This window comes from Nomia melanderi, chromosome 4 (assembly GCF_051020985.1).
Source record: "Nomia melanderi isolate GNS246 chromosome 4, iyNomMela1, whole genome shotgun sequence".
Classification (NCBI taxonomy): domain Eukaryota; kingdom Metazoa; phylum Arthropoda; class Insecta; order Hymenoptera; family Halictidae; genus Nomia; species Nomia melanderi.
In genome coordinates this window covers 17,781,311-17,803,265 of record NC_135002.1, presented here as the reverse complement: position 1 = coordinate 17,803,265, position 21,955 = coordinate 17,781,311, and the positions used below count along the sequence as shown (strand labels likewise).

The following is a 21,955-nucleotide window of genomic DNA, read 5'->3' as shown; positions in this document are numbered from 1 at the left end:
TTTCTGGAACATCTCACATAGAACTCCTGAAGTGGAATTCAACTATTTATAACGTTTTATAAATTTCTTTTGCCACAGAGTTCTCTTACGATGCGAATAGTAAGGCGCTATCGCATACGCAACGATATATCGTTGTTCGGAACTAAAAGGGTTAAAAGAGATTTTTATATAAGGCGGATTTTAAAAGGACGGTAACACGTTCGCTAGCGGCATCACATATTTGTGACGACCGTAACCCTATATTTTTCAATTGTAATGAAAATGAAATTAATCCTATAAATATTGTTATTAGAAATTATAAACTACGACATTATATTTAGGAACTCAATGCCTCATTTCAGTTTCATTTTTCTAATATCTTATTTAGAAGATTTATTGGATTAGAGAATATATTATAATTGTTAATACGTTCGTGGACGTGAGCATTCATTTTCATTGTGATGCAAAATAGCATGAACGCTATAATTTTGAAATTGATAAGCCATATTGTCATGAATTTAATTCTATGTAGTCCAGTGTTTCCCAATGTGGGCCATCGCCCCACAGGGGGGGCAATTTGAAATTTGAAATATCGCTTCATATATTTCAAATTTCACAATATTTACGCACGTAAACAAAATAACAAAAATATTATAATAAATATTATAAAAATATTATAATGTACTATTAAATTTTATATATATGGTATATAGGGGGGCATACGAATTTTAGAAAGGCTTAGGTGTGTCATGGCACAGAAAAGGTTGGGAAACACTGGTATAGCCTTAATTTTTTCAAATTATTATACTCTTTAACCCTTGGAGTACGGTATTTGCATTTCTTCTATTTTTGTGGCTCATTAAAATTTGTACTGTCCGCGAACGTGTTAAATAATCTTCATTGTATAGCTGCGATGCAGCGTCTGTGGGTACAGCGCACTCATTACAGTTACGCGGTCGACGGGGCGGTGAACGTTTATGCGAGCACGCGCCAGAATTCGAGAGTAGTGGTGGCAGCTACATTTTGTGGTGGGAGATGGGGGCTGGAGGTCGGTCGACCAATAGGAGTCAGGATAATAACGCGTTCCCGGGTGGAGCTTTCAAATATACCAGACGTGGTGCTGGCGACCTTCTGTCAAACGGCGTTCGGCCGTCGAGGGAGAAGGTAGTGCATGGCTGTTTCCCCGAAGAATACACGAACGATATCGAGATCCTGTGAGTGAACGGAAACTTGGAACATCGTTCAACGAAAGGCGAACCCTTGATTGTGCAGAAATTTCCGACGCGGCCTGTGATTTGCGACAAGTGTCGCAAGGGTTTCAAACATGGAGAACCGTTGATACCTCGAACGTATGATCCGTTCGAGAAGAATTTTGAACACAGCAGCATTTACCAAACGCGCTGGTCAATATGTTACACAGTTCTTTACCGCGAGCGTTTTTGGCTCCAGGATTAAATTACATGGGTTACTATGGCGATGAGATCCATCAGCATCCGTACAATACACCTCCTACATGGCATATTCCCATGGAGAATTTTTCGACGTATTCGAGGGTTTCTGAGCATCACCGTCTCCAATCTTGGGACATGTCTAGATCATCGACTCCGTGTCCTCTGGACCTGTCGCTGAAGCCACCACCTACACCGAACACGCCGAAAATCGATGATTCGGTTGAATCCGAGTCTAAGAAGGATCAGGAGATTTCGGACGAGTTGCAGAGAGAACCGGAGAACGGCGTTAGATATAAAGAGAGTAACGATGAAACAGGTTCGTTGGTAGTCGATGATTTCGACACCATTCCCCGATGTTCATCGGTAAACAGTCATTCCAGTTACGAATTGATGTCGAAGAAGGAACCCGTGCAACTACAGGAATCGGGAGAGAAGCTTTGTACCCTCGATGAAGCTGCGCGACTGGTACCATTCAGCACGATCAACGAAGTCGTTTCGAAATCGTATTATGCGCACAGTCAGAAGCTTAATGTACTCACCAGTCCTAATCATCTGCAGCAATCTGTTCAGAATTATCATCAACAGCAACTTTTGACGCCGCAGCAACACTTGCATGGCATGCAACATGCACCGATGACACCTCCGAGCACACCATCGCCACCGCAATGTCCTAGAAGAAAAATAAGGGAGGAGGATGGCAGTCCAGCGTCGGTGGGAAGCAATTCTACTGTGAGTAACGGTTCCAGGACCAGCGGTTCCGTGGACAAGTTTTTGCAAAGACCAAAGAAGAAACACGCTCGAAGATTGAAATTTGACGAAGACACCAGCAGCCCAGTGTCTGGTACCGTGATTCTGGGACCCGACGAAGCTGTGGTTACCGGAGACATCGATCCGGCCTTCAATATCGTTGAAGTCACCGAAGAGGCGCGAGCGGAACTGGCGAAAATCGAGAATCGTTTGGGTCCGTATCAGTGCAAACTCTGCAGGCAACTTCACGAGGACGCTTTCCAATTGGCCCAACACAGGTGCTCGAGGATAGCCCACGTCGAGTACAGATGCCCGGAATGCGATAAGAGGTTCTCGTGTCCGGCCAATCTGGCGTCCCATCGACGTTGGCACAAACCGAGACTAGCTAACGGGGAGCATTCGTCGTCGGCGACCGGCGTCGAAATTCCTTGCACCAGGTGCGATGCCAAGTTCACCAGGCAAGCCGCTTTAAGGAAGCATTTGGCCACTCAGCATCCGGAGAGCAACAACAACAACAATAACAACGGCAACAGCAATAACAACAACAACAGCATTTCATTGGATAATCAAGGATCCACGGGTAAGATTGACATCATTCAGATGGTTTCCAACAGCTCCTTGAACGCTGAAATACCCTGACACGAATTCCCTGCGCGACCTTTACCGCGAAGGCCAGGCATCTATTGGAGGTTTGGTCTTGACCTCTAAACATCGAGATTCTATTCAATTAGTATTACTTCAAATATTTGCACTAGATTCTGTTTGAAAAATGATATACTGGTAATCACTTATTATTTTAACTTTTCTATTTTAAACCGACACGATCGAACGTTCTTCCGTTGAAAAACTCCCGTACGTTTCAGAAAATAGCTGACGGTTAACACTAGATTTACGGAACGAGTCAATTTCACTCATATTGAATTTTATAAGCATTATTTGGTAAATGTTTGGGTCGATTTTTATCAACGCAGTTATGCAAATATGTATCCTAATTGTCTACTCTTAAACCTCTAATTTCTAAGATCTAAATGAACGGATAACAATTTTTCTAAGAACAATAGAACAAACTGTACAGTAAATGTCAGTGAATCTAGTGTTAATATTTACCTATGTTTGAAACAATACTACGACAATTGTCATTATATTATATAATATTCGCATATGTTTTGTCATTACCACTTATCACTTATCACTTCAGATCAATTGCTGGAGCAATATTCGTAAAATAATCAAATAAGTGCATATCGTACGTGCTTGGTGATTTATTGGTTATCTCAGAAATAAATCGAATTTAGAAAGATCGGTCTGATTTTTATGAATTTGAGACAATAATCATCTTCGTGATCAAATTATGACACATATCGGGAGAACGGAGTAAGAGGACCAGCTTGGGTTATGTAATCCCGTAAAATTGAAAGGGCTGGAGCAACAAGGTTAACACGCTGTTGCGTGCGATGTACATAAATATGTAAATAGCGTGGAGAAGAGGTAGGCTGGAAACATGACTGTGCGTGTACATATCAAACTGTATTTATTCGTGTTGTTATACGTATGCATTTATGCGAACCGATACGACAATCTGTCATCCCTCATAGGAACACGTATTTTATAGGATGTAGTTTTAATTTATTGATCAAAACGATCGCAATCTATCATACAGCTAAATATCAAAGATAGTTAAGGAGATCGAAGTATCTGTATTTATATAGTGGAATATGCCAATCATCGTATCTATGTACATGTAGTTAGTCTTAATGGTAAATCGTAATTTTTAATTATCGAAACTGACCTTAGCTTAGATTTTATCGTGACAAATAGCGCGTACACAGAAAGAACACGTTTCATTTATCACAAAGAATTCAAAGTCAACTTTCTAAGAATCAATTTGATAACTTTAGTTCTCTGGTATATACACAATTAAGAATTAGGCGATGTAACTATTTAAAGAACTTTTTCGTTCGAGAATATATCTAAGAGTGTGATTTTCTTTTAATTTCTATTCTAGTTACTATAGGCATACTAATGAGAAATTTCCTATCGCTTTTCTTCATACGTTCGCGACACAATGATCATTATTTTTAGTTTTTTTAGATTGAGCGAAAAGTTTTAAACAGTGGAAGCTCATTGGTATATTAAGTTTAATATTTAATAGCGCTGACTTATTTCAAATTCGTTGAGATGTATGTATTTACATTTGGGTCTATACATCCTTTAAAAATGATAGTTTTATATTGTCGATCTGCCTAAAGAACGCAGGTAAATGGATATTTATTACAGCGGAATTTCGATTACACGAATTGGTCATTAGAATTTATGCGTGTATGCGGTACGAAGAAAAATTATTTACGCGGTTTACATTCTGCTGTTTCAATAGTCTTGTTTTCATATGATTATTTTAGTCTGTTATCGGTTACCTTGTTCCAAAATTACTCGACATTCCTAGTAGAAGAACGTATTGTTTTTATTTATCTCATTTGTTTAAGCGTCCAAGACAGCTTTTAGATAATCAAGATACTATGTACTGTATTTTACTTCATAAACATGAAAGTATCGAACATCGTTCAACCTTCGTATCGTTTTGGTGCTCTATTTAAATGTAGTGCGTAGGTATACGCATACGCGTAGTGTAAAATTAACTTCTAGCTTTTAGCTTTTAGCTTCTAGTCAAAAAGCATAGTTTAATGTTCATTGTCAATTTGTAGAAAGTATAGAAATTCAGAGATTTGAGGTTTTCACAGTCTATATAGTTGATGTTCTCGGGTGAAAGTAAGTCACCTCTTCTAAGATCCGCTGATGGAGGTATTCGGATGTTAGGGAAACATCGACAGAATTGTTTGAAAAGCATACGACATTACATTGTAAAACATGAACATTATGCTGGAGGAACCGTATAAATGTAGAAATTAATCTAGTCAAGATACAACGGTATATTCGTTGTCATTCGGGTATTTTCGTAATATACCTACGTATTAAATTTCTTATTTTGCTATCGCAGTAGCATTTTGCTGAATTCGAAACTTCTCTTGGAGCACGTAAGAAATTTGATCGTCAACTTAACAACGAATATGCGAATAACGTTATTACACTGAATATTAATATTTCTAATTGTTATTTATTTTTTACTGATTTTAATATTAAGTGTAGGTATAATATTGTATAACGGAACGATTTGAAATGGTACCGGCGAATTTTTCGAAAACAAGTTAACAGACACTTTTAACTAATCTGTCACCATTCTAAAAGTATGATACACGAATGATTATCGTCGTTAGTGGAAAATAATTAAAATATAATTTTAAGATAATTTGAGAAACAGCTCATTGCAATTTTCATTCTATCGGTATCATTTTTAGTTGCAACTAACGTAATTGTTTTTTATTTAATTTTATATTTTAGTTTCGCATTATTTATTATTCTATTTAATTAGAATAACAGAGTATCATCTAGTCCAAAAGTATGGAGAACTGTAAGCATCTCGAAATAAGTGTATATAGAGAAGTAACGAGAGCAATCGTAAACTGTACCTATAGATTGCGTATATATATATATAGTTTGCTGTAGGTCATAAGTCTTGAAAATATCAAAATATCATAAAAAGAGGTTGCGGAATAATTGTATAGTTTGTCACGAGAAATTGGACTAATCGAATATAGCACATTAGGTCAACCATAAGCGGACAAATGTTAAAAGTGAAATACGGATACACATATACTATATATACTTAAGTAGGTAAATATCATACGTGAATGTTAATTAAACACATTCTAGTCATAGCTAGTCTTAAACGAGATATACAAGTGTATGAAAGAAGTATTATTTAAATATGAGTAATAAGAGCGCTCACGTGGCTTTTGCTCGTAAATGGATAATTTATGAAAACGTATTTGTATAGCCGCAATTATGTAATAATGTTATCGGCTATACATGCATCTGTTTCTATAAATATGTATAATAGCGTTGCGTTTCCCGTGAGCTTCTAATCGGCGCACATTTACCAAAACACAAGTACTTAGATTATTATAGATACACATACATGTAATGTAGACTAATGCGAAATGTGTTTGTTGTTCATATCTGTATATAAAAGTTTCATTTCTGATAAATATACATACCTTACAATTAAATCTCCTTTTTCATTCATTCATTCATTCATCATTCATTCCCTCATTTTAATTCATAAATACGATCGATCGCGTGGAGTTCGGAATAATTACTAAGAATATACATTTTTAAATGAAATAAAAACATGTTACCCTCATTAAATATTCTATCGATTTCCATATAAAAAAATTATTGCACTTATTCCAACTTCTATACATATTTAATGTTATATAGAATCACCTATTTCGGAAATATAAAAATCTATAATATGAAATTTTATTATATTTTTTCCTGTGTTGTATCTTATAATAAATGCAAGAAATCTTTGGTTCTTTGTAAATAGTTTTTATTTTTATTATTCTCTACGGTATATTCTTCGATATTATGGAAAGTAATACTTATTCAATTTAGAAGTGTTTACTCTTACTATTGTTTAGTTATTATTTATTAGAGATTCATTACACGTGAAGGGAGCTATCTCGGACACAGTGTGATACAAAATATTTAATGAATTTAATTGAAAATATGCATACATACATATTAAGTAAATGGTATCGCTTTATGTGTGTACACGCGACACGAAAGCACCCTGTTGCTTATTTCACCTGTTAACCGGTTAAGACCATTTAACTTATCATTTATGTTTACTGATCACCTCACAATTTTTGGTTCTTTTTCATTCGCTTATCTAACAGTTTATCTGTTTAATTAGACATCATAATTTGACCGTCTATTGTTGTGCAAATTTCTATGCATACCTACTCATAAATTGTGTTTCACAAATATAACAATTAAAACAAAAATTCCATTGTCTTATTGAGAATTTTGGTAAAATACAAATAAGATAGAAAGCTTGATCAAATATTTACCTATTAAAATATTTATTATGTTACATTTTGTACACTTTATGATACAATGGAAGCGTTAAACACCCATTCCAATTGTAAAATCAGTGTTAGTTAAAATTTATTTGTCATCTCTTTGCTGATAATTTGTATTGGCAATAAAGATCATACGGCCATTTAATGAAGTTACACTTGTATCAGTGATTAAAAACTACTGTACACTGAATCTACCAGTGGCGGCTCGTAGCTAAAATTAGTTGGGGTGCTGCCTCAGAAAATATTTAGCCTTTGTTTTAAAATGTTTGTATCCTTTTCATAAACTGGGTAATGGATACTGACATTAATCTTAAGGATTCTATATTGTACAAGTATAAAGAAAGATTTGAAGAAAAAAGGATTCATTATGTTAAACGTTATCGATAATATCAAGTGGAAATTGGGGGTGCTGCAGTCCCACAGTGCCTATACGCACGCCGCCACTGGAATCTACATAGCATGAGAAACTTTCATTGTTTCAATAAGGATTACTAGTTAATTTGTACATGTCTCAGTACTCATTGCATGCACCTAAATAATAGATAATAAAAGAATATAATTTAAAAAAGTCCAAGTGGCGAATAACAACACACTTTTAATAGACTTTCAGACATTCGTGCGGGTGTTAATTTAGTTCATGTAACGGAATGTCGACTCTTCGTTTGTCAGAGGTAGGCATAGTCCAAGAATTGGCGAGCGCGATGTCGGGATAATTGATTTTCGCTGATCCGAGGAACTGCTTAAAGATCAGTAAAGCAATCGCGCGTAACATAGAAGGAAGATGGGCCGTGATCCAGGTTGGTATTGTCCAGGGATGATGTCCCTCTACGTTACTTTGCCGCGTGCGCGACCATAATGCATCGCCGTAGAATCCATACAGGAGGGATTGCTGGCTCTGTAATCTGCGCGAACCTTTGTGCCGACGGAATAAAGAGATCTGTCGCGCCCTCACGGTTAAAGAGGGACCATTAAATCCACGAAGTTGATTTTTCGAAATTCTCGATTCCTACGACTATCGTGATGACGGTTGCACTTTAACACTAAACGTACCGAGCAGTTAAATTGACTTTTTGAAATTCCTCTATAGCAATTCCAGGAGTATCTATAAGAGACTTAAATTCATTTACAAATCAGTTTGCGTATTGCTAAATCAATTTCTTGAATAATTTCTCAGAGGAATATCTGGTATCTTTTTACTAATTGCAAAAAGAAGAAATCAGAAACAGGTCATTTTGAGTGGTCTGGTAGGTTTAGTGTTAAACTTACTGATCGCGGTATTTCTCTCTCTCTCTCTCTCTCTCTCTCTCTCTCTCTCTCTCTCTCTCTCTCTCTCGGAATTATATTTCAATGATTATCTACTGATTTTCTGGATAAAATCCTAGCTTAAAATATATTCTGTGAAATTATAATTTAATCGCTAATTAAACCGCATAAATATTTGTGTAAGTACTGTTATGGCATTACTTTTTCCGTTAAAGGAAGTAGACATTTATATAATAGGTTATAACAAATAGTTAGAAATGATAACAAAATAGGTAAGTTTGATAGGCAAATGGAAGATAATTTTAAGTCGTCAGTTGCTTAATGAATTGTGTTCTTAAAGGGTAAACGAAAAAGATGTACGAAGAAATTGAAAATCATTGTTTTAATTCTTTTGTATTAAATTATAACCTGTTATAAGATGTGCTACCTTTTTGCTTGTTTGTCGCTTTGCTTAATATATTCCTACATCATGTAGTATTACATTTTAGAGAAAATGGTACAAGTTATGTACTATTATATTGGTTGTAAGATATCAATGGGTTATAAATATTTAGTTTATCTTAAATTGAAATACATAAAATAATGATTATATAAAATATGTTCTCATTTTCTTTCGCATCATAATCATATAGATATCACGATAGGCTACCGTTGTTTATACCATTATAGATTTCTGTAGATTAATTTTTCTCAACTGAAATTGAAGGATAAAAGTGTATACCAAATGAAAAAAAATTCTGTATAGGATATGTGATTGAAATAGAATAAACGAAAGTTATTAGTCGAAGAGTAATTAATTAAATATATCCTTCGTTTTCGGCTTCTGGAATATCATGAAAAATGAAATTGTGTCTTAATTTCTCAAATGGTCAAATAAATATCTGAATTTATACTAACAAGATCCGCAGTATACTGATTATACTGACCTTCAAAGTGGTCCCCTAGTGAAATAAGAACAACTTAGACTTCACGACGGCCATTCTCATCTCTCTATCCTAGGGATTGATCGATGGATAGACTGCGCGTGAGAAGGTTGGATACACCTTCGAAATATCTTAGTGCGCCGTTGCAGGAAGCAATTTCGCAATTTTTCTTCGTGACTTTGTCATCTTCGCTTTGCTATTCGCCGGGCTGAAATACAATTTCCCGAGCGTGCCAGATAAAAAAGTGTACGAGAAGGAGAGAATCTGAGAGCGAGTGTGTAAGAGAGGCTCTTTCGAGCATATAGCACCATAGACCTTTATTGACGTGTCTTCGAAGAATTTTCAGAATCGCTTTCTCCCGTGGGAAGCTCCCCCTTTGGCGCGTCCTACGTATCTATCTGCACCTCTGTGTCTGTATCTGTGGTTGTGGTTGTGGTTGTGACTGTGACTGAGGCTGTGGGTGTGGGTGTTCATTTTTGTGGTGCAAGTGTAAGAAAAATGTCTGAAAATTGGTTCAACAACACTGATCTCTCCGAGTGAGGTAAATTAAAATAATCTAGTTTATGTGTAATAATAAATTCTAAAAGAAACAAATGAGTAAATATTAGATGTAAATCACAAAATGTGAAAAGGTATAATTGATATTTATAAATATTGTATACGCATAAGAAAACGTATCGTTAATTCATTAATGCAATGCTTTCAATGGAAGTTCATAAATGAAACTGTTCACATAGGGTTCTACCTTTAGTTCCCTTATTCAGGACCCAAAAACTTATCAGAACTCGGGAATAAGTACACCTGATCCTCGATTTACGCGAAAATCCGTTTCACGTGGGTTCGTTTTACGCGAATGAAAATCGTGTAAGTAGAGTCTGTCGGTACAAAAGGAAACGAAATGTTGGAAAGAAAAGCTGGTATCAGTTGTAGAAATACGCATTTATTTTGCATAATATAAATAGTGTTATAATTTACCGCGTTAATGAAGGAATGAGTGCAAGTAAATAGGTATCATAATGTTACATCAACTGTTCGGATGTAGAGTAAAATAAAGAATGTATGTGTACCTATGTGTATTCTAGCACGTGGTTTTCTTCAAAACAGAACAGTTGCGCTTAGCCATTTTGTAGTCCATGAGTATTGTAAATAATACATACATACTAAGCTCATTGGAAAAGTTCTGCGAGTATTTGTGAATCTAAATTAATTAAAATTTAGTTACACAAAATTATTGATAACGCATTTAATGGAAAATGTATAACAACATGAAGTTTTCAACTGTATAATCATAATGGAACATAGAAATTGATCTCAGAAGTTCTGTTATTCAAACTTTTACTCTTGCGTATATTTATTACACTTATTTTCTCTAATTAACACGTTAAGCTCCGTGTCAGTCACCGACGACCAACGTTTCTGAATTACTTGAAAACAATCGTAACATGCAAAATCCATGTCGAATAAAAATGTTTCATAACGTAATTAAGTTGATAATAGTGTAACGCAACAAAAGAATTCTTTGCTACAAAAGAATAACTCTACGGAAAAAGAGTTAAGATTTTCGTAGCACTTAACGTGTTAATCTATTGTAGTTTGCAAATTACCAAATGAATGCGAATCAGCAATTTTCTTTCGTTTTTATAGACCCCAATTATAACTATCCGAAATCAATATTTTAATAAGAAAATAAAATCTACTTAAAGATTGCTATTAGGTATATGTAAGGAAGAATAAAAGAGCATTATGGAGAAGAGGGTCGGACATCGTATTCGAATGATGGCCAGGCAAACAGAGCACAGTGCTTTTATCATTTGGTAAACAATCCCAGCTATTGCATGAACCGTACAGTACCACAATATCGCCTTGTACTTTGTAAACGACAAATATCTGTGGGACAATAACTGTGAAAGCTTTCGAAAAGCATGTTTCTTGAACCTTTATCTCTGCACACTGAATTTCTTGAAAGAGACACATTCGATTCGAGTATTTCGAATATTCTTAGCTATAACAATTTTACTATAGACGTGCGATATTAGATTATATTATTCTATAAAAGAAAGTGTATTCTTTATGTGAATTATCATTATCAATGACGCGCACATTAAAATAATTAATGAAATTTGTGCCATATTAGATTATATTATTCTGTAAAAGAAAGTGTATTACTTTACCATGAATTATCATTTTCAATGATGCGCACATTAAAATAATGAATGAAATTTGTGTAATTGCACCAGAGATTGATTTTACACCAGAGTTTAGTTCCGAAAACAACTGTTATATACATGTACATATAGATTCTGGATGAAACAGTTACGGAGGACCGAAATAAAGTCATAGCTGTGACTAACGAATATTGGTTCTGAGCTATATCGGTTTCCGAAGATCCGGAACCGATATTATATCGGTTCTATAACTGTTATTTTTCGGTACTGCATTCCTGTTCTGCATTTCTCTTGAAACCGAAAAATAGGACTTATAGGATCGATACAGAATCGACCGTAAATATAAAATTAGAATGTGCAGAAAAATAAATATCCGTCGATTATTTTCTGATACTCAATTTGTGTCCGAAGTTTCACTTATGACACTGTTCGAACTAAGTTTCGGATAGGAGAAGATTTTTCTGCATAGTGATAATTAACATGTCGACTGCCACGATGGTTACCGATGATCTTTGGTCATCATCATGTTCCGAATTACTTGAAAGCAATTACAATGAGAAACGTAATATCGAACAAAAGTATGTACCTATATATATTATAGATATATTATATAGATAATTAGCTAGATATATTATTTTAGTATGGGTACTATGATAAAAAATTATTAATGCCTATTTCTAATAAATATCATTTGCCTTTGTTATGAAAGAATAAGTATTACTATGCAAAACGCACGACATTCTCGTGTCAGTGAATGTGTTCAAATTGGATAGTCTATAAGAGTCCATGATTATGAATAATTCCGTTGCACCCGGAAGTTTGAAGCAGAATCAACTTGCAGGGAGAGGGTCCATTGAAATCGCTCCTGTAGGAGGCACGGCCTTTGGTTTTATTTTGTGTCAGGGTATTAGAACCCGATTGCCCTCGGAGCCGAAAATTGCTTTGACCCTACCCAAAGGATGTCTTTGCTCGTCACCAGACTTCATCCTTCGACTATTCCCCAAGTATACCCGTGGATCAATTGATTCTTTCAACGACCGTTCAATGCTTTTGATCAAATTTGTACGAGGGGTTTTAACGAATATTGAAGATTGAATTTATTAACACATTTTGGATTGTGTCAAAATATTAGAACTATTATCGCATTACGTATATCCTTGAAAATGCATAGTGCTCAAGAGGCATCTCGAAAATACGAAATTATACAGAAATTATATATATATTTCATTTTTGACACTAGATTTACTGACATTTACTGTACTGTTTGTTCTATTGTTCTTAGCAAAATTGTTATCCGTTCATTTATATCTTAGAAATTAGAGGTTTAAGATAGATAATTAGGATACATATTTGCATAACTGCGTTAATAAAAATTGACCCTAACATTTACCAAATAATGCTTATAAAATTCAGTATGAATGAAATTGACTCGTTCCGTAAATCGAGTGTTAAAAGCTTATAATCTTATAAATTTTTCTTTTATTATGTTAGCAATAACCTGCCTGGTTCATCTAATTTACTCTGACAATTACAATGTTTATAAAACGCGATCATCATATCTAATTCTTTAATTTCATTTGTCTTTTATGATTCTTTCTGATTTTATACATTCTTTTCCATTCGTTATTTCTTTACAGTTTTAAGATCCCTGGGAAAAAAATTGTCGTCACCTGATAAAAATCACGGACGAGTAGGGTATAATTAGTCGAGTACACCGTGGCGGGTTGAAAGAGAGACAGATGGAGAAAAAAAGAGGAGCAGGAATGGAGCAGAAAGGAGGAGAATTGTGGTTGAATTCAACCATTCCAGAAATCCGCATTCACGTAAAGGGGGATCAGCCGTGGAAAAGCATCTTACACCGAGTCTACGATATCTAATTCCCGGGAGTTTCTTGATATATATACACACGTATACGTATATGTACACGTACACGTGTACGTGCGTGCGTGTATGAATATATAGATGTCTCTATGTATCCACATCAGTTCGTTCAGCCAATGCAGGAGAGTCTATACAAAGGGAGAAATAAATATCGTGGTAATCTCGGATCTTGTATGTAGGACACACAGAGATCTTCGACATCTCCGTCAGCTTTGCACGCAGTGTGAAAAATTTCCTAGGTTTCTGTTCAAAATTCAATACGAATATTTTTGGACGTAAACACGTCTTTCAGTCAACAATTTTTTATTTTCTGAGATGTACAAATAATCGTATCGATCCTTCGATATATATTAAAAATTTCAATTTCATTGTTTGATATATTTGTTGAATATATCGTTGTTATAAGTGAAACTCGTTGAGAACATATGTAAGTGCTCGTCGGAATTTTGAATAGGTTTAAACAATTGTTCCCTGATTCGAGAGAAATGCTGTGACAGGCTACAATAACAATCCTCCATGAAAGTGTAGTGCCAGTTAAAATGATTGTTCTGTCAATACTAGTAATACTACTATGAAATATTCACAAAAACTGTGACATGTTTATTAAAAGATACATGCAAATCAGGGAACAATGGTTTAATGCTATTCAACATTTCGACAAAAATGAGTAAAGAGATTATAACCCTGCCAAAAATTTCGGACTGAAAATGATACACAGTATACTTGAATAGTGCTTAACAAATACAGGTATTAACTTTTCAATCCAATAATTGACCTCGAAAATAATTTTTTGTTTATAAAAAATGAATGCATCAAAAAATTAATTTTTACATAAATAATTTTAACGTGACATATACTGTAAGTAAACGGATTTTAAAAATTTTACCTCAAAAACAACTTGTTATAGTTCATTCTTAGCTCAATGCCCCCTCAATTGAAGTTCTTACGTACGCCCATGCTTGAATACTTCAAGTTGAATTTACAATTAGACTTTATAATGTTTAATTCTTTAAGGAAGTACGACGTACATGCGGATATCAGTTTTAAACAAAACAAACAGCAGTGTTAAACAAATTGAAACAAAAGTTACTAAATTCTGAATTAACCCCTTGCCATACAATGACGAGTGAAACTAGTGATGAAGATTTCTAAATTAATTTAACAAAAATCAATGTCGTTCATTGCCCACGGATCAAAACAATAAACTATTTTTCTATTATCAGTGTATTATCTTCAATTGAAATTTCTACTTAAAGTACAATAGAATGGACAGTTCTGTTACATTTTTTTCAAATGGTCGATAGTAAAATGTTACACGAGTTTAGTAGAGAAAGTAAATAATACGTCAAGGGGTTAAGGAGTTAATGTAAACATTTGTCAGAAATTGCTTTTAGAAATGTAATCATTTAGAGGAAAGATTATAATTAATGTTTAAACCTAACGATTGCAAATTTTCAAATTACCTTCTATGAACCCATGACTTTGATGAATAACAGATACCTATTATAGTACATTAAAAAATTCCTCATCATATTTTCGATATTAATTCGCTATCCATTAATGCCATTACATGTAACTAATGAAAACTATGAATAAAACACATAATGAGAGACCAGTCCTGCCTCTTTGCCTTACCGAGTCTGAGTATATAATCGAGATATACTTATAAATGAAAGTTTTTCGAATAAAAGATGGATAATGAAAATGAAGTTGCTATTTTTGGAGGGGAACAACATTTGTGTTAGACAAGAGGAAAATGTAATTTCCAGCAGAGCAAAACCATTCAGTTTCAGAAGGAAACACAAGATTCCTTTTGATCGGTGTTGTCCACCCGCGATGTCAGTTTTCCGAGAGACTTACCAACTTCTCGTTTGATAGAGAAGCATTTCGGTCGTTGTCAGGGCGCTGATACGGACAGCGAGCAGTCTTCTACGTTTTCAACGCGTGGAACGAGGAAAAGGTCCGAGCTGTCCCGTCTGTTAGTCGTTTATGCATTTCCGCTCGGCTGGATATCGAGTACGCTCGTTTCGACTGCCCTCAAAGGAAACCACAGTACAGAGACGGTCAGTCTCGTCTAATGATGTGGTCGAACTTCTGTTGAACCAAGCGAAAATCGACGTGTCTCCACATTTTGATTGTTGCCTGTCGCATCGCCGAGCATCACTTTCACGATCTACATTCTACCGGAAAACAACGCGGTGCATGTAACAAATATGCGTTTTGTAAGTTGATCGACACGGCCATATTTAATAAGGGTCCCTAAGCTACCGACATTTCAATACTTGTAGTATGCACTTGCTTTCAATCCCTTGGCAACTGCAAACGATACACATCGAGTTTAATGACATTGTTTTCACATAGCGAATAATGTATCTCGCGTATTGAATTGTATTATCTATATGGAATATATTTTTCACTTTAATGAAAACAGTGCGCACAATCTAATCATAACCAGCAAAACGTGTCAAGGTATCCTTTGTTCATTTGAATTAATTTATTCAAATGAAAATCATTACATTTTAATGAAATTAATATGTATAATTAAAAAAATATAGTGAAAAATACATGGTTAAAAATTCGTTCTGCTTATCAGAGCTTTTATTGATACCTAGATATTTCATTTTACTTTATTTTACTTTATTTTACTTTATTTTATTTTTGTAAATGAAAGAAATCAATATTTATCTACAGATTTTACGAAATATTTACTCGAATAACAGTGAACAGTTAATTGAATTTGTATGATACATATAGAAATTAATATTTTCATTTACAGTTGGTATAGTTGCGTCAATAAATAAGAAATGTACGTAAATAATAAAGAAATAATACGTACTAAACCATAGAATACGATATAATGAATAAAAATGAAGACCAAAACAAAGAAACAAACTGTCGTTTCTTATTTCGCATGCAGGTTGACAATTAAAGGTATTTAAAAAAGGCATTGAATTCGTCATACATAATTCAATAAAACTCTTTATCTGCGTTTGCTTGTGCCAGCTCGCGCTTGAAGGAATCATTCGAATTCATTCATTTCGAATGAATCATACTCATCTTTTTTCATTCCTTAATATTTGTTGGCACCTTTGTATTATCTCATATACTAGAATTCCTGTATTTACACCGAACGGTAGGAACTCTTCTGTATAAGTAGTGAGGATTCCACGCTGATTCAACATAATTTCCCTACTAAAAGAGTCTCTACTAAAAACTGATGACATATAATACTGTCGAGAAACAAGAAGCGACACATTACGTACGTGTAAACACATACGCATACACGACACTTGATTAACATTACCTTTCAATCCAAAGAAAACTTGTGACGGTCTTATTATCGTCGAAGAATTTACGTGTGATTAATTTGATCTATTTCAGAATCGGAAAACGAGAAGAAGGAAGGTGTGGAACAGCCAGTGGTTTTGTCATCGTCGTATGACCAATAGAATGCATTAAAATTGTATGAGGAATTGCACGAAGAATTGCACTCTGCCGTGTACACCGACCTCTTTTTCACCTGCTTAAGAAAAACATTTATATAAAATTCATTGATAGTTGCCTATCAGCTTTCTATCATATTCAGTTCTCAAGAATTTTTCAATAGACACTGTCAATCGGCATTTTTGATCGACTATTTACGCGAAATTCATTGTTACAAGTATTCTCATTGATACAAAATGTTGCAAGATAATTTCAAAGAAATTTTTCGCAAAAGAATTATCGTTTTTGGAAGATTTAATACTACTTGCAGCGTATGTACTTGGTTCCATCGCTACGTCGTCTGATACAATGTGATAATTCCCTCTATCGCCTTTCTAAAAATATTTTTCTAGACTTTTTATTTCTGTCTAGGTACTCGTAAACTCGAGGCATTAAATTGTTCATATATCGTGCATTCTAATTTTCAAGTTAATCAAACCGTTATGCATTCTGTGTAAAATTAAATGGGAGCATACGCACCTGTCGTCTCCTCGAGCGCTGTCTCTTCCGCTCTGTGTACTTCGATGGATTCTTCAGTCGTCGCAGTTTTAGTCTTGTCTTTCTTTCGGCTAGGGCCAAATCATCGGTAAACTTTTTCACTACAACGTCCACTCTTCGATTCAGTGAGTCGTCCGAGTAACTGCTGTCCGTATTAAGATCGTAAGTCTGTAATAAATTTAATTCTCTCGCGGAACAATCGAATTCTACAGGATTGATCGACTTCCATTTTTGTAAACGCTCATTCGATGAAAGAAGCTGATCGTGTGAGCAATCGGTTAGTACTCCAGAATCCAACGATTCCGTGACCAGCTTGGACGAGTTACACAAATTCGGCGTAGAGTTTGAATGGTGACGACGAATCTGCATTGCGTCTAAATTAATCGTCATCTCGTTGGAATATTCGTCGCTTCTTTGAAAAATCGGATTACTTCCGACCGTAAGATCGTCCGGGGAACAAATCGATACAGGTAACGTATCGGGACGTTTCCCGAGCGCATAATTATATGCCAGGTTGTTTAACGAGAAAGTTTGAGGATTTGTGAATGAGTTAAAATGTTGATTAACGTGAGATGCGTTGGACGAGGATTTGTTACTGGCCGAACAGTACTCGATAGACGAACATTGAGAATCGTCTTGTTCTCTCAATGGTGTGTGATAGCTGCTTTGAGAATGGCTCTGATCGGAATTGGTACAATTAATGGAAAACGAGTACGTCAAATTGGCTTCGATCGATTTCTTGTAGTTCATATTTCTTGTCGCTGGACTATAGCTTGAATATTTTAGTTCTTGATGTTCGATTACTGATTCCTTTATCATCAATGCTTTCGATTCTGACATGTTCTTGGACACGTGGTAATCCATAGCGGTATCGGAGGTGGTTTGATCGATCCTTACAGTCACTTCCGGCAAATTTCCGGAACCATCGTCGTTTTCTACATCGAATTCGTCGAATGAAAAGTAATCATCGTAATCCTTCTCCAATCGTTTTTTAATGTTTCCGAGAATTATCATCTCCGACGTTTTATCTTCTACTTGATAATTTCGAGGTATACGCGACACGGTTGCAATTCTGTGTATCGCTGAACGATCGAAAACTGTTTCAACAGTATCCGAAAAGAAACACTTTTCTTCACTTTTTAAAGGTGTTTCGTTTCCCTCAAATTGCAACTGATCGCAAATAAAGGTTTCCGACGTATTAACATTGTCATGGAACTCGCTCGTTAAAGTGTTTTGGATTTTCGTTAAAACAGATCTATCTCGCTTTAAACATTTCTGATAAATTCTCGTTAAATTGTTGTTTTTCTTACATTTTGTATATCGTGCCTCGGAAAGTATTTTTCCAGTTGTGTTTTCTCTTTGCTCGGTTAATGAGCTTGAAAGAGACTTTCCTTCAGTTTTTGATGATTTACGCGTATCTTCCTTTAACGATACTTTAACGATATCTGTGTTCCTTCTATTTGGTGATGTTTCCCTTAGATATCGAGTTTTTGACAAATCAAGGCTCAATTTGCTTTCTTTGCGATTAAAATCTTCACTGTTAGTTCTAAAAATAGTTTCGATGTCTTTAGAAGATGGTATGTTCATTGAAATCAGTGCGAGATTTTTCTTCCGATTGTTCTTGCTTTTCTTTTTTCGATGATCTTTACGATGAGATTTATTTCTTTTTGAAGTTTGAACGCTGATATCCTTTTTCCTTCCAGAAACTAGTGAATTGTAGTGTTCGAGACACGTGTTTCTAGATGTGTTCGATCGTGAGGATGAAACAGTATAATCAACGATGCGTTCGGTTGTTAAATTCGATCGAAGATCTGATTTGGCACTATCAGTTGCACCAGTATAGTGATGCATTTTCTTTTTCATAGTTGTGGTTGTTTCTTTATGATCTTTACTCGGCTGCTGCTCGACGTATTCTTTATCAGGATGACTTGGTTCAGCAATATTTTTTGACATAATGTTCGACTCATGAAATATTTTATCCCACGATCTTTGACATTTGCATTGTACCGTCGCATGCTCTTTCCTTTTTCTTACATCCCATATGTTTCTGGCGAACTCTTTTGAACATTTTGAGACAATACAGATCAGAGAACGGAACGAACACATGTTTTGATTGCATGACTCATTAGGAACTAGCATTGAAGAAGTGCGAGAATAGCTTCGATATCTACAAATAATATATACGATATCAGTTAAAAGTGAAAGATCAAAAAGTATGTTTATCAACCATCAAAGAAAATTTTATCCTGCAAAGGCTTGAGAGGTTCATGCACTAAAACGAAATGTAATCAATGAAATTCATACGACAGTTGATATTACAAGATTTACTACATCTACTGGATAGTTTCAGTATTCACAAATTTCGATTACATATACAGATATTGATATTGATATTGATATTGATATTGATATTGATATTGATATTGACATTGCCATTGACATTAGCATTGATATTGATGATTGATACTGATGATTAATATTGATGATTGAGATGATATTTCTAATTCGTATGTTATATTGGAAAATCATAGCAGATCTTTCATTTTCGTAGTAGAGAATATTGTAGGAAGTTTGGTATTGTTGGAGAATAATTAATGTAAAAATTACTGAAAGTTTATAAACAAGACGATAACAAAACCGTTTAATAATAAAGACTACAACAAAAATACCTAAAAATACACAAAAATACTACTGCTATGCTAACCATACAACTGCTCGTTAATCGCAATCAAAAACTTTTTTCCGCACGCATTCTTACTCGCTTTTAGTAATAAAACTATCTCGCAATAAAATTCTCTTTTCTAATTCGTTCATAGAAACGTTAAAAGTGCATCTACTCAGATTTAGACTAATTTATAATTCTGTTTGCGTATTACGAAAACAATTTCTTCAGTGATTCCTCAGAGAACAATTTGTTATCATTTAATTATTTTTAAAAGAAGAAATCAGAAATGGGTCACTTTGACCCGTCTGGTAATTCTAGTGTTAAAGCACACCCCATTTGCTTTGTCTTTCTTACGCTTATACCATTTTCACTCGCACTCTACCGTTTCATTCAAGCCGAAATTCACACGGTTACGCACACGCTTCATTTTTACGGTCCCAGCCGCTCAGTCCCAAACACTTTTTCGCTCTTATCCAGAAACTCGATTTTTTCACACACTTTTCAGTTTCTAAATTGAACCGAAAGAAGCGCGATCGAGCTGCTTGGCATTTTTCGACTAGGTTTTTGCAAAAACCGTTGGGACTCGTGGGTTAAAATCACGTTGCGAAATATTTCGAAGTGGCACGTCCTTGTGATTGGCCGAGTCGCACAACAAACGAAATGCAATGAAGTTGAGATGCACGAACATTGGCGTTAGATTTCGTTTCGCCGCGATAACGGCTTTTTATGTTTACCGAATCTCGGGAACACAGAAGCTCCGCTACTATGTTTCCTGGAAGGACCGAGCATGCAGCCGATTCCCCTTGCTTCCCTGCTCTCTTAGCACTTAGCCGACCGCCTAAAAACAACTATTGTATAACTATAATCTCCTCCATTATCATCAATTGAACTCATTCAATTAATTCGGTTAGAAACTGTGTTTTGTAAAAACAAGAACCGTATTTGATGAATTGCAAATAATATCACTTCAAGACTTACTAGATAACAAAAGAAAAGATAAACAGGATAAAAGGCAACACGTTGATAAGTGAAAAGTGGGAGATATCCCCATTCGGTTGGCTAAGTGTTAGCTGCGACATTGAGGCCCAGAACAAAAGAGACGAACTATACAGTGATGCTCGCTTAAATTCTAAAGAAACCTGCTCGGCATAATTCCATTGCGCCATCCCTACTCTTCCCCCACTATTCACTATCTTGAGCTTAGTGTATTCGTGATCCTGGTAGCAGGGACAGAAAATGAATACAACGAGGGGAAGAGAGACAGACACAGTACACATTTTATTTTCACTGTCCCAGTCGCTCAGTCCCAAACACTCTTCTTTCGCTCTTCTCCAGGCACTCGACTTTTCCACACGCAGTCACTTCACTATTCTTGAGATAAACCAGTGCCACCCGTCGCAAGACGACACCGGCTACCCACAAGCATGCTCGATCAACCACAATATTGACTTCGAAAAAGAGTGATTTATTTAACACGTTGATTGACATGAGAATTCGAGCATTTTGTATAGTAATACTTATTCTTCCATAACAAAGGCAAATGGTACTAGAAATAATTATTAATGATTTGGTATCAGTGTACTCACATTACACTATCATTTAGCTGCTTATGTTACTAAATATTTTTATTTGACATCGATTTTCTTATTATAGTTATTTTCAAGTAATTTGTAAGCTCCGGTCATCTGTGACCAGTGAGGCAGTCAACGTATAAATAGAACACTTTAAATGGTATCATACTGATAACTTGATTTACTTCGTTTTAGATTTATGGAAATACCTTTGAATAACGTGGTCCAGGTACCGCTTCAAAAGATCTTTAACCGTAAATATTGAAAGATGATCATTGCTCATCTTTTGATAATTGGAATGCAAGCCTATAGTGAAAATTTTTGGTACTACTGGATTGAATTTTGCA

The 21,955-nt window shown here is 35.2% G+C and overlaps 1 protein-coding gene across 1 annotated transcript; it reads left to right on the top strand.

The window, feature by feature from the left end:
• Window positions 1–1,138: 1,138 nt before the first annotated feature.
• Window positions 1,139–5,399, top strand: LOC116425267 (uncharacterized). The gene has a single exon (XM_031972753.2). The coding sequence runs from the start codon at window positions 1,389–1,391 to the stop codon at window positions 2,814–2,816; it is 1,428 nt and encodes a 475-aa protein (XP_031828613.1). The 5' UTR covers window positions 1,139–1,388; the 3' UTR covers window positions 2,817–5,399.
• The last annotated feature ends 16,556 nt before the right edge of the window (window positions 5,400–21,955 follow it).

Coding starts and splice junctions, on each gene's coding strand:
- LOC116425267 (XM_031972753.2), top strand. CDS start 1,389: ATGTTACACAGTTCTTTACCGCGAGCGTTTTTGGCTCCAGGATTAAAT.